Source organism: Procambarus clarkii, chromosome 22 (genome assembly GCF_040958095.1).
Source record: "Procambarus clarkii isolate CNS0578487 chromosome 22, FALCON_Pclarkii_2.0, whole genome shotgun sequence".
Taxonomy (NCBI): domain Eukaryota; kingdom Metazoa; phylum Arthropoda; class Malacostraca; order Decapoda; family Cambaridae; genus Procambarus; species Procambarus clarkii.
The window spans coordinates 28,795,086-28,807,197 of NC_091171.1; the positions used below are offsets into that span (position 1 = coordinate 28,795,086).

Here is a 12,112-nt window from a genome sequence, read left to right on the forward strand (position 1 = left end):
AGCGAAGAGTAAGTTGATGAATGTGTAAAACAAAGTGGAAATTAATGTGTTTAATTTATGAACAGAAAGATGAACAAGAAACAATGGATATAAATTGGATGAGCTTAGAGTGAAGAAAGACCTGGGTAAATACTGGCTTGGACACAATGTTGTTGATTTGTGGAACAGATTACCTGATAAAATAATAGACGTGTGACTATTTGATTGTTTCGTTTGTGGTTTAGACGTATACATATGAATGTGACTTAATTGTTGGATATATATATAAGATCTTGGTTTGGTGATGAGCATGATCAACACCAGGGGGGGAGGGTAAGTCCACCCCAATTCCTTATCAAACCAACCAGCAAAAATGCTTAAGTCTTGATCTCAACTAAGTTCTCGGTGCTTATTCACCAAGATACGGGATGTACATCTTCGTGGAAATATCCATTGATAGGAGCTGCCTCAGGTGAACCAATTCACCTGCAGTTTCCTTAAGTTTTAGCTTTTATGTTATCTGGCTCTAAAATAGGGGCGATGTTGAAAGGCAAGAATTTATATTTAAAATACTAAAAGCTATCTCCGAGGTGTTCGGTGCCTGATAAACAGGGCACTGTTGCAAAATTCGTAGTAAGTATGAGACTCTGGGAAACATCCTTTGTTGGGTAAGTCGCCATCCACACTTCCGTAGAAATAAACATTCCAATCACCTAGACCGGATATTTCGCATAACATCAACATCACAACACAATATCAAACACTAGTCAAAGTTTGAAAAAGTTCAAAGGTATGCCACCAGACTAGTTCCCGATCTGAGAGGTATGAACTACGAGATAAGGCTACAGGAATTAAACCTCACGGCACTTGAAGACAGAAGAAATAGATGAGACATGAGTTCCACCTACAAAATTCTAAAGATGAATTCATTGAGTAGAAAAAATTATTTAGTATGGGTTGTACACGATCAAGGGGGCACAGGTGGAAACTTAATACCCAAATGAGCCACAGACACATTAGAAATAATTTTTTCAGCTTAAGAGTAATTAATAAATGGGATGTATTAGACAGTGATGTGGTGTGACGGTTTCAAATGTAGATATGATGAAACCCAATTGGCTAAAGAACCTGAACATCAGTTAATTGACATTTGAGAGGCGGAACAAAAGAACCGAAGCTCAAGCCCCTGCAAGTACAACTAGGTGAGAATGAGAGTCATCCATGAAGAATAACGTGTGACTGACATAAACAACAGCGGGAGTCATGCAACACGTTCCCCACAAGTACTCCAGGGTGTGGCCAGCCCTTGACCAGCCACTGAGGGTTTGGCCAGCCCTTGACCAGCAACTGAGGGTGTGGCCAGCCCTTGACCAGCCACTGAGGGTGTGGGCAGCATTTGACCAGCCACGGAGGGTGAGGGCATCCCTTGACCAGCCACTGAGGGTGTGGGCAGCCCTTGACCAGCTACTGAGGGTGTGGCCAGCCCTTGACCAGCAACTGAGGGTGTGGCCAGCCCTTGACCAGCAACTGAGGGTGTGGCCAGCCCTTGACCAGCAACTGAGGGTGTGGCCAGCCCTTGACCAGCCACTGAGGGTGTGGGCAGCTCTTGACCAGCCACTGAGGGTGTGGGCAGCCCTTGACCAGCCACTGAGGGTGTGGGCAGCCCTTGACCAGCTACTGAGGGTGTGGCCAGCCCTTGACCAGCAACTGAGGGTGTGGCCAGCCCTTGACCAGCAACTGAGGGTGTGGCCAGCCCTTGACCAGCAACTGAGGGTGTGGCCAGCCCTTGACCAGCCACTGAGGGTGTGGGCAGCTCTTGACCAGCCACTGAGGGTGTGGGCAGCCCTTGACCAGCCACTGAGGGTGTGGGCAGCCCTTGACCAGCCACTGAGGGTGTGGCCAGCCCTTGACCAGCCACTGAGGGTGTGGGCAGCCCTTGACCAGCCACTGAGGGTGTGGCCAGCCCTTGACCAGCCACTGAGGGTGTGGGCAGCCCTTGACCAGCAACTGAGGGTATGGCCAGCCCTTGACCAGTGACTGAGGGTGTGGCCAGCCCTTGACCAGCCACTGAGGGTGTGGCCAGCCCTCGACCAGTGACTGAGGGTGTGGCCAGCCCTCGACCATTGACTGAGGGCCAGCCCTCGACCAGTGACTGAGGGTGTGGGCAGCCCTCGACCAGTGACTGAGGGTGTGGGCAGCCTTCGACCAGTGACTGAGGGTGTGGCCAGCCCTCGACCATTGACTGAGGGCCAGCCCTCGACCAGCGACTGAGGGTGTGGGCAGCCCTCGACCAGTGACTGAGGGTGTGGCCAGCCCTCGACCAGTGACTGAGAGTGTGGCCAGCCCTCGACCAGTGACTGAGGGTGTGGCCAGCCCTCGACCAGTGACTGAGGGTGTGGGCAGCCCTCGACCAGTGACTGAGGGTGTGGGCAGCCCTCGACCAGTGACTGAGGGTGTGGCCAGCCCTCGACCAGTGACTGAGGGTGTGGCCAGCCCTCGACCAGTGACTGAGGGTGTGGGCAGCCCTCGACCAGTGACTGAGGGTGTGGCCAGCCCTCGACCAGTGACTGAGGGTGTGGCCAGCCCTCGACCAGTGACTGAGGGTGTGGCCAGCCCTCGACCAGTGACTGAGGGTGCGGCAAATTCAACCTGGCATCCGGATATGAGAGTGCCTGTATCAAATGCTGTACAGTTGCACACACTGTCATGGACAGAAAATGGACAGTTGCACACACACAAAAAGTTGACATTCTCTTTTATTTATTTTATAGTGAACATGAAAATGAAAGGAAAAACCAAGCTAAAACTTTTCAATGACTAGTATAGTGAATAAATTTAAAAAATTTGGCCTAAAATGGCTCACTTTAGGACTAAGATTCTTCATTTAAGCCTTGGAGATCTTAAGTTGTATAGTTAGTGTTCGCGTTTATTCAGTTGAACTATTCCAGTGGAACAGAATATGTTTTTTGAGGATGAACGACAATCCACTTTTGTACATTTGACCAGTCGTGTTATAAGGGCGATCATTTTACCGAGGCAGAGGTGGCCAAATTGATCCACTTTACAACACAGATTTCCTCAGCAGCTGTCATAACATTTTCTTCTCTATTACATTTGAAAAATTCAGTCAGTTGAATGTTAGATATAATAGTCGCCTACTGACTTAATAACGCTAAGGACAGTCAGTTTGTACTACTGGTGGAGGACGGCAGCTGAGGGGGGAGGGGGGTATTTTACTGAAGGTCACTGAAAGCCCAACCCGTCCTCCTAATAGAGCGTCGCATTTTGACGTATACTCTACATAAGGCCAAAAATCGTCGTTTTAGAAAATGGTAGCGGCTCGCGAAATTGACAAAAAGTCCCGTTTTCTGTTTTGGGTCTTCTTTTAGCTTAGGATGAAGACACTTTAGTACGACAGTCTTTTGACGTTGTGAAACCTTAGGAGGCCGGGCTTGGAAGCGAGAGCTGAGCGTCAGTATTGACGAGCAGTGACTTCAGTGTTCTCATTATGCTTATTACAGGGTTACAGTTCAGTGTATTGACCTCTGCCTACCCTATAACGTATTGTCAATTTTCTGAAATCTACCTTACAGGCAAACGGAAGCTTCATTGTTCTATTTTCTTCTTATTACAGAGATACAGTGACTTCAGTGTTGTCATCTCCATCTCTCACAGGCGTACAGTGACTCAAGGCCTCTAATTACTTGTCAAAGCAAACTAGAATTATTTCATAGTTATAATTAGAGCTATCAGTTGTACAGTTGAATGGTTAGGTTATGTCATTAACTGCATTTCATGTGTCTATTCACTATCATTAAATTTTATTGGTTTAAACATTAATTTGATTGAAACTGATATATTATTGAGTTTTGATGGATGGCAATTTAGCTCATTTGCTGAATAATCATTAAAATTTAACGTACCAATGGCAACAAATCGGAATGAGTGTATTTGTATATATTAGGTGGGATGGTTGCTTGAGCTCAGGGTGAGCTGGCGACCCTGATCTGTGAATTTTTATGTCGGTCTTCCTCTCACACTCTCTCTCTCTCTCTCTCTCTCTCTCTCTCTCTCTCTCTCTCTCTCTCTCTCTCTCTCTCTCTCTCTCTCTCTCTCTCTCTCTCTCTCTCTCTCTCTCTCTCTCTCTCTCTCTCTCTCTCTCTCTCTCTCTCTCTCTCTCTCTCTCTCTCTCTCTCTCTCTCTCTCTCTCTCTCTCTCTCTCTCTCTCTCTCTCTCTCTCTCTCTCTCTCTCTCTCTCTGTCTGTCTCTGTCTTTCTGTCTCTGTCTTTCTGTCTCTGTCTTTCTGTCTCTGTCTTTCTGTCGCTCTGTCTCTGTCTTTCTCTCTGTCTCTGTCTCTCTGCCTCTGTCTGTCTGTCTATCTGTCTGTCTCTCTCTCTCTGTCTCTCTGCCCCTGTCTGTCTGTCTGTCTCTCTCTCTCTGTCTCTCTCTCTCTCTCTCTCTCTCTCTCTCTCTCTCTCTCTCTCTCTCTCTCTCTCTCTCTCTCTCTCTCTCTCTCTCTCTCTCTCTCTCTCTCTCTCTCTCTCTCTCTCTCTCTCTCTCTATCTCTCTCTCTCTCTCTCTCTTATTGTTCATAGAATCTCTTATTGTTCATAGAATATCATATTTTTTCCTTTGCTTGCAGTATTTCATCTTTAACACAGTTAAACCTTAAAAGTCTTAACATTAACAAAAGAGTGTTGAAATGTTGAATAAAATAAAAATTCAACTTCTTTTCAACAAAACAATATTTTGTGGGAGCAGAAGAAAGACACGTTTTGAAATGAAAAGAGAAATGGGAATGTTTTTTACACTGAAAATGTTTTTCTGTTATGTATTTTGAAGACGGTATGCCGAGTAACCTTTGACAACCTCAGTTTGACTTCACACACACACACACACACACACACACACACACACACACACACACACACACACACACACACACACACACACACACACACACACACACACACACACACGAATATATATATATATATATATATATATATATATATATATATATATATATATATATATATATATATATATATATACATATATATATATATATATATATATGCAAACAAGCCTGAATGGTCCCCAGGACTATATACAAATTTGGTGATTTACCAAATCACCTCATTCTTTGGGGCACACGTCACGTGTGCCCCAAAGAATGAGGTGATTTGGTAAAATGCTATGCCCAAGATTACTATCCGAGTGCCGGCGGGGAAGTGGTTCAAATAGCTTAGTCTATCACTTCCTTATGTCCGGTCGTGATGGTCAAGCGGATTAAGGCGTCCCTGTACATACCAGTTGCGTTGCTCCTGGCGGTTTTAAGCCTAGTTTTCATGAATTAATTGTTTTTCGACTACCTAACCTACCTAACCTAACCTAACCTAACTTTTTCGGCTACCTAACCTAACCTAACCTATAGAGATAGGTTAGGTTAGGTTAGGTAGGGTTGGTTAGGTTCGGTCATATATCTACGTTAATTTTAACTCCAATAAAAAAAATTGACCTCATACATAATGAAATGGGTAGCTTTATCATTTCATAAGAAAAAAATTAGAGAAAATATAATTATTCAGGAAAACTTGGCTTATTAGGCAAATCGGGCCTTGCATAGTAGGCCGAGAAGTGCGTTCTGGCTACTAGGTACGACATATATATATATATATATATATATATATATATATATATATATATATATATATATATATATATATATATATATATGTATATATATTGTGACGATAATCTCTTTCAAGAGAGATTGAGCCTGCTCTTCCCTACATAATTACGTCAGAATACAAGATACTATATAGAAGATACGTTCACCAAGTATCGCCAAACGTTTTGCCCAGAGAGCAAATCGTACCCTGCACACACCTGGCCACCGCCGTAACCAGCAAACTACTTATCCTCTGCCTGCCTGTTGCTGATTGGCTGGTGTCTCGTCGCACCTGCCCTCTGCCACCACCACAAGTCGACGTCTGGGCTGCAGTGCGCCAGTCTCGTCAGAATATCTTTGTGCTCCATCAAGTTGACATCTCTCGCTGGTAGACTAAGCCTTGGCTTTCGCGTACTAAGGGAGGTGGCAGCTTGAAGCCAGTATTCTAGCACTCATATTTTATTTTGCTATCACTGTAACTTACTTGTCTTAGCATAACTTTTCATTTGCCAGTGATTATTCATGTTATTTTGTTTGTTGACTTGTCCTGCAAATTTTATGAGATTGCCTTTATTCATGTCTTGTTTTCTAGAGTAATTAAAATATCATTGTTTATATACTTGTGTTTTGTGTGTCTTCCCATTACCTTACCACAGACGAAAGGACAAACTTTTCTCTTTTTTTTTGTGATGTGACGAGGCCCAGCCCCCAGCTTTTGAAACAGCCGAACACCAACACTTTACCGTCACATTACGTGGGGGCCTGTCCGGGAGTTGAACCCGGGACCTCTCGCACTACGCTCAAGAGAACCCTGTGAAGCAGGACGATTGGGCCAACGTCGAACAACTAGTGATTTCTGCCAACCTGCGGCCCACTATTCTACACCTGGCCCACGGAGCACTCTCCCACTACGGATTTAACAAGACCTACCATGGAATCCGTCAAGACTACTACTGACCAGGTATGGTAAATAGCGTCAAACAGTACGTCAAACAGTGTCATACATGTCAGGTGGCAGGTAAACCGAACATCTCTAGTCCCAGAGCACCACTGACTCCCATTCAGGTGCCTGCAGAACCTTTCCACAGACTTATTATAGACTGTGTTGGTCCTTTACCTCGGACCAGTTCAGGTAATGCCTATATCTTAACCATCCTGTGTCCTACCACCAGATTCCCCATAGCAGTTCCAGTAAAGAACATTACGGCTGCTACGGTTGTGAAATATTTATTGAAGATCTTCACCCAGTATGGATTTCCAAGGGAGGTTCAGAGCGACTGTGGCACCAACTTCACCAGTGATCCCTTCAAGAGGACACTGGAAGAGTTCAACATCAAACAGGTATTGTCCAGCCCCTATCATCCTGCTTCACAGGGTTCTCTTGAGCGTAGTCATCAGACTATTAAAGCACTCCTGAAGAAGTTTGGTAATGAAACCTCTAAGGATTGGGATAAGCAAATCGACCTAATAATGTGTATCTATAGAAGTCTTCCCAATGAGTCCCTAGGAGTATCTCCTTATGAGATGCTCTACGGACGTAAGTGCCGTACTCCTCTCAAGGCTTTCAAGGACTCTCTACGTGATGCCACCTTCAGTGAGCATCAGAATGTGCCCCAGTTTCTTCAAAACCTACAACACATTCTAGAGAGGGTCCACAGTTTTGCCCAAGATAATCTATTGAATGCACAGGAGAAGATGAAGACTCATTACGACCAGACCAGCAAAGTAAGAAAATTTAAACCGGGAGACTTCGTACTTGCTTATTTCCCTATCCCAGGTTCTCCTTTACAAAACAGGTTTTCAGGACCCTACCGCATCAAGGAGTGCAGAAACAACCATAACTACGTTCTAGAGACTCCAGATAGGCGGCGGAAGACCCAGTTGTGCCACGTCAACCTCCTGAAGCTATATAACGGTACTCCTCCCACTGTCATGATTAATTACTCTTCATTTAAAGAGCCATACATCCACAGTGAGACCTTCCCTGCTTCTCCTCCCGAAAGCACTGACAAGGAGTCAGCGCTTTCTAATTCGGAAATCCTAACTGATCTTCCCAACTATTTTCAGGACAATCAAAGTGCACCTCTCGTCAAGATCTTCAAAGAACATCAGGAGTTGTTCCGAGATGACCCCCAAGAGTGTAATGTTACCCAGCACGACATCCAACTGTCCCTGACACCCGGCCGATTCGTCAACCCTTCTACCGAATCAGCCCTAGCAAGAAGGAAGTCATGCGTGCTGAGGTGCAGTACCTCTTGGATCATGGACTGGCTACACCTTGTGAGTCCCCCTGGGCCTCACCCTGTATCTTGGTGCCAAAACCCCAAGGTAAGGTGAGACTGTGCACGGATTACCGTAAGTTAAATAATGTGACTGTCAAGGATGCATACCCCTTGCCAAGGATAGATGACATTCTTGACGCCATTGGTAATGCCCAGTACTTGTCCCAAGTGTACTTGCTTAAGGGGTATTACCAAGTGTGTTTAACAGAGCGAGCCAAAGAAATATCTGCCTTTATCACTCCCTTTGGACTTTTCAGATATGAACGCCTTCCTTTCGGACTATGTAATGCCCCGGCCACCTTTCATAGAGCTGTCAACCGCGTCATCCAGGGCTTGGATAACACCTACGCTTATTTGGATGATATCGTCGTAGCATCCAACACCTGGAGCGAACATCTGCTCCAGCTGCAACGACTGTTCGCCAAGCTCCTGACAGCCGGCCTCACCATCAACCTGGGCAAGTCCACCTTCGCCAAAGGTAAAGTGCGTTATCTGGGTCATGTAATTGGGAGTGGCAGCCTAGCTCCGTTAGACACACACACTCAAGCCAACCAGCATTATCCACAGCCTACCACCAGGAAGCAGCTCCTGCGCTTCCTTGGTCTTGCCTCCTACTACCGTAGGTTTGTGAGAAATTTTAGTACAGTCGCCACACCATTAATCACTTTAACCAGTCCCAAGCAACGGTATAATTGGACCATGCAGCAAACCGTTGCTTTCGAACAACTCAAATTCCTCCTCTGTTCTAATCCCATTCTCGCCTCGCCAGATATCACCAAGCCTTTCGTCCTTCATGTCGACGCCAGTGGTACCGGCATCGGTGGTGTCCTGATGCAGCAACGAGGCGAGGAGGTTCTACCTGTCAGCTACTACAGCTACATGTTGAAACCCCACCAGAGGAACTACAGCACTATTGAAAAGGAGCTACTCTCCATCGACCAGAATCTCCAGCACTTTGCTCCATACCTACAAGGTGCCAGGTCTACCATCATCTTCTCAGACCACAATCCTCTCCGCTTCTTACATCAAGCCCTATTCAATAACCAGCGTCTTCTATGATGGGCTTTATATCTGCAAGATTTCGACCTGGAGATCCGCTATATCAAGGGTTCTGACAACATCATAGCCGACGCCCTCTCCAGAGTCTATGAAGTAGAAGCAACTCCAACTATTACTCCACCACATGAAGACGTAACTTCTTCCAGAACCGCAGGCTTCGGGGGAGAGTTGTGACGATAATCTCTTTCAAGAGAGATTGAGCCTGCTCTTCCCTACATAATTACATCAGAATACAAGATACTATATAGAAGATACGTTCACCAAGTATCGCCAAACGTTTTGCCCAGAGAGCAAATCGTACCCTGCACACACCTGGCCACCGCCATAACCAGCAAACTACTTATCCTCTGCCTGCCTGTTGCTGATTGGCTGGTGTCTCGTCGCACCTGCCCTCTGCCACCACCACAAGTCGACGTCTGGGCTGCAGTGCGCCAGTCTCGTCAGAATATCTTTGTGCTCCATGAAGTTGACATCTCTCGCTGGTAGACTAAGCCTTGGCTTTCGTGTACTAAGGGAGGTGGCAGCTTGAAGCCAGTATTCCAGCACTCATATTTTATTTTGCTATCACTGTAACTTACTTGTCTTAGCGTAACTTTTCATTTGCCAGTGATTATTCATGTTATTTTGTTTGTTGACTTGTCCTGCATATTTTATGAGATTGCCTTTATTCATGTCTTGTTTTCTAGAGTAATTAAAATTTCATTGTTTATATACTTGTGTTTTGTGTGTCTTCCCATTACCTTACCACAGACGAAAGGACAAACTTTTCTCTCTTTTTTTTTGTGATGTGACGAGGCCCTGCCCCCAGCTTTTGAAACAGCCGAACACCAACGCTTTACCGTCACAATATATATATATATATATATATATATATATATATATATATATATATATATATATATATATATATATATATATATATATATATATATATATATAGCCAAAGTATCGTATATGTATATATATGTATATATATGTATATATATATATATATATAATATATATATATATATATATATATATATATATATATATATATATATATATATATATATGTCGTACCTAGTAGCCAGAACGCACTTCTCAGCCTACTATGCATGGCCCGATTTGCCTAATAAGCCAAGTTTTCATGAATTAATTATTTTTCGACTACCTAACCTACCTAACCTAACCTAACCTAACTTTTTCGGCTACCTAACCTAACCTAACCTATAAAGATAGGATAGGTTAGGTTAGGTAGGGTTGGTTAGGTTCGGTCATATATCTTGTTAATTTTAACGCCAATAAAAAAAAAATTGACCTCATACATAATGAAATGGGTAGCTTTATCATTTCATAAGAAAAACATTTGAGGAAATATATTAATTCAAGAAAACTTGGCTTATTAGGCAAATCGGGCCTTGCGTAGTAGGCCGATAAGTGCGTTCTGGCTACTAGGTACGACATATATATATATATATATATATATATATATATATATATATGTCGTACCTAATAGCCAGAACGCACTTCTCAGCCTACTATTCAAGGCCCGATTTGCCTAATAAGCCAAGTTTTCATGAATTAATGCTTTTTCGTCTACCTAACCTACCTAACCTAACCTAACCTAGCTTTTTTTGGCTACCTAACCTAACCTTACCTGTAAATATAGGTTAGGTTAGGTTAGGTAGGGTTGGTTAGGTTCGGTCATATATCTACGTTAATTTTAACTCCAATAAAAAAAAATTGACCTCATACATAGAGAAAAGGGTTGCTTTATCATTTCATAAGAAAAAAATTATAGTAAATATATTATTTCAGGAAAACTTGGCTTATTAGGCAAATCGGGCCTTGAATAGTAGGCTGAGAAGTGAGTTCTGGCTACTAGGTACGACATATATATATATATATATATATATATATATATATATATATATATATATATATATTTGTATATATATATATATATATATATATATATATATATATGTATATTTATATATATATATGAATATATATATATATATATATATATATATATATATATATACATATATATATATATATATATATATATATATATATATATATATATATATATATATATATATATATATATATATATATATATATTGACCAGACCACACACTAGAAATTAAAGGGGCGACGACGTTTCGGTCCGTCCTGGACCATTCTCAAGTCGATTGTGTGTCGATTTGTGTGACACACAAATCGACTTGAGAATGGTCCAGGACGGACCGAAACGTCGTCGTCGCTTCAATTTCTAGTGTGTGGTCTGGTCAACATACTTCAGCCACGTTATTGTGATTCATTGCCTGTATATATATATATATATATATATATATATATATATATATATATATATATATATATATATATATATATACATATATATATATATATATATATATATATATATATATATATATATATATATATATATATATATATATGTCGTACCTAGTAGCCAGAACGCACTTCTCAGCCTATTATGCAAGGCCCGATTTGCCTAATAAGCCAAGTTTTCATGAAATAATTGTTTTTCGACTACCTAACCTACCTAACCTAACCTAACCTATCTTTTTCGGCTACCTAACCTAACCTAACCTATAAAGATAGGTTAGGTTAGGTTAGGTAGGGTTGGTTAGGATCGGTCATATATCTACGTTAAATTTAACTCCAATAAAAAAAAATTGACCTCATACATAATGAAATGGGTAGCTTTATCATTTCATAAGAAAAAAATTTGAGAAAAAATATTAATTCAGGAAAATTTGGCTTATAAGGCAAATCGGGCCTTGCATAGTAGGCTGAGAAGTGCATTCTGGCTACTAGGTACGACATATATATATATATATATATATATATATATATATATATATATATATATATATATATACTCACGTCAGGTGAAATAGGTTATGTAGTCTGATCCAGCGAATTGCTTTCCCTCTGGACCAAACGATAGCCATCAAACAGCAGTATGTTCGATGTCAAATTTATTTGTGTGTTTATCATTGGGTATTCTCTTGAATACTGATGGCGTGTACTTGTGATCATATGAACTCCGTCGCTGGGTGCTAGAGCCATCGCTACCATTCAGCCGTACCAGATTGCG

General features: G+C 42.3%; 1 protein-coding gene across 1 annotated transcript in view; it reads right to left on the minus strand.

Annotated features, from left to right (window-relative positions):
- Positions 1–1,240: 1,240 nt before the first annotated feature.
- Positions 1,241–12,112, minus strand: part of LOC138367482 (putative per-hexamer repeat protein 5) — a 47,370-nt gene continuing 36,498 nt past the window's right edge. Inside the window, exons 3-4 of the mRNA XM_069329149.1 lie at positions 2,278–2,663; positions 1,241–2,191 (exon numbers count right to left, since the gene is read on the minus strand). Of these exons, the coding sequence (XP_069185250.1) occupies positions 1,241–2,191; positions 2,278–2,663 (1,337 nt within the window). The remainder of the gene's footprint in view (positions 2,192–2,277; positions 2,664–12,112) is intronic.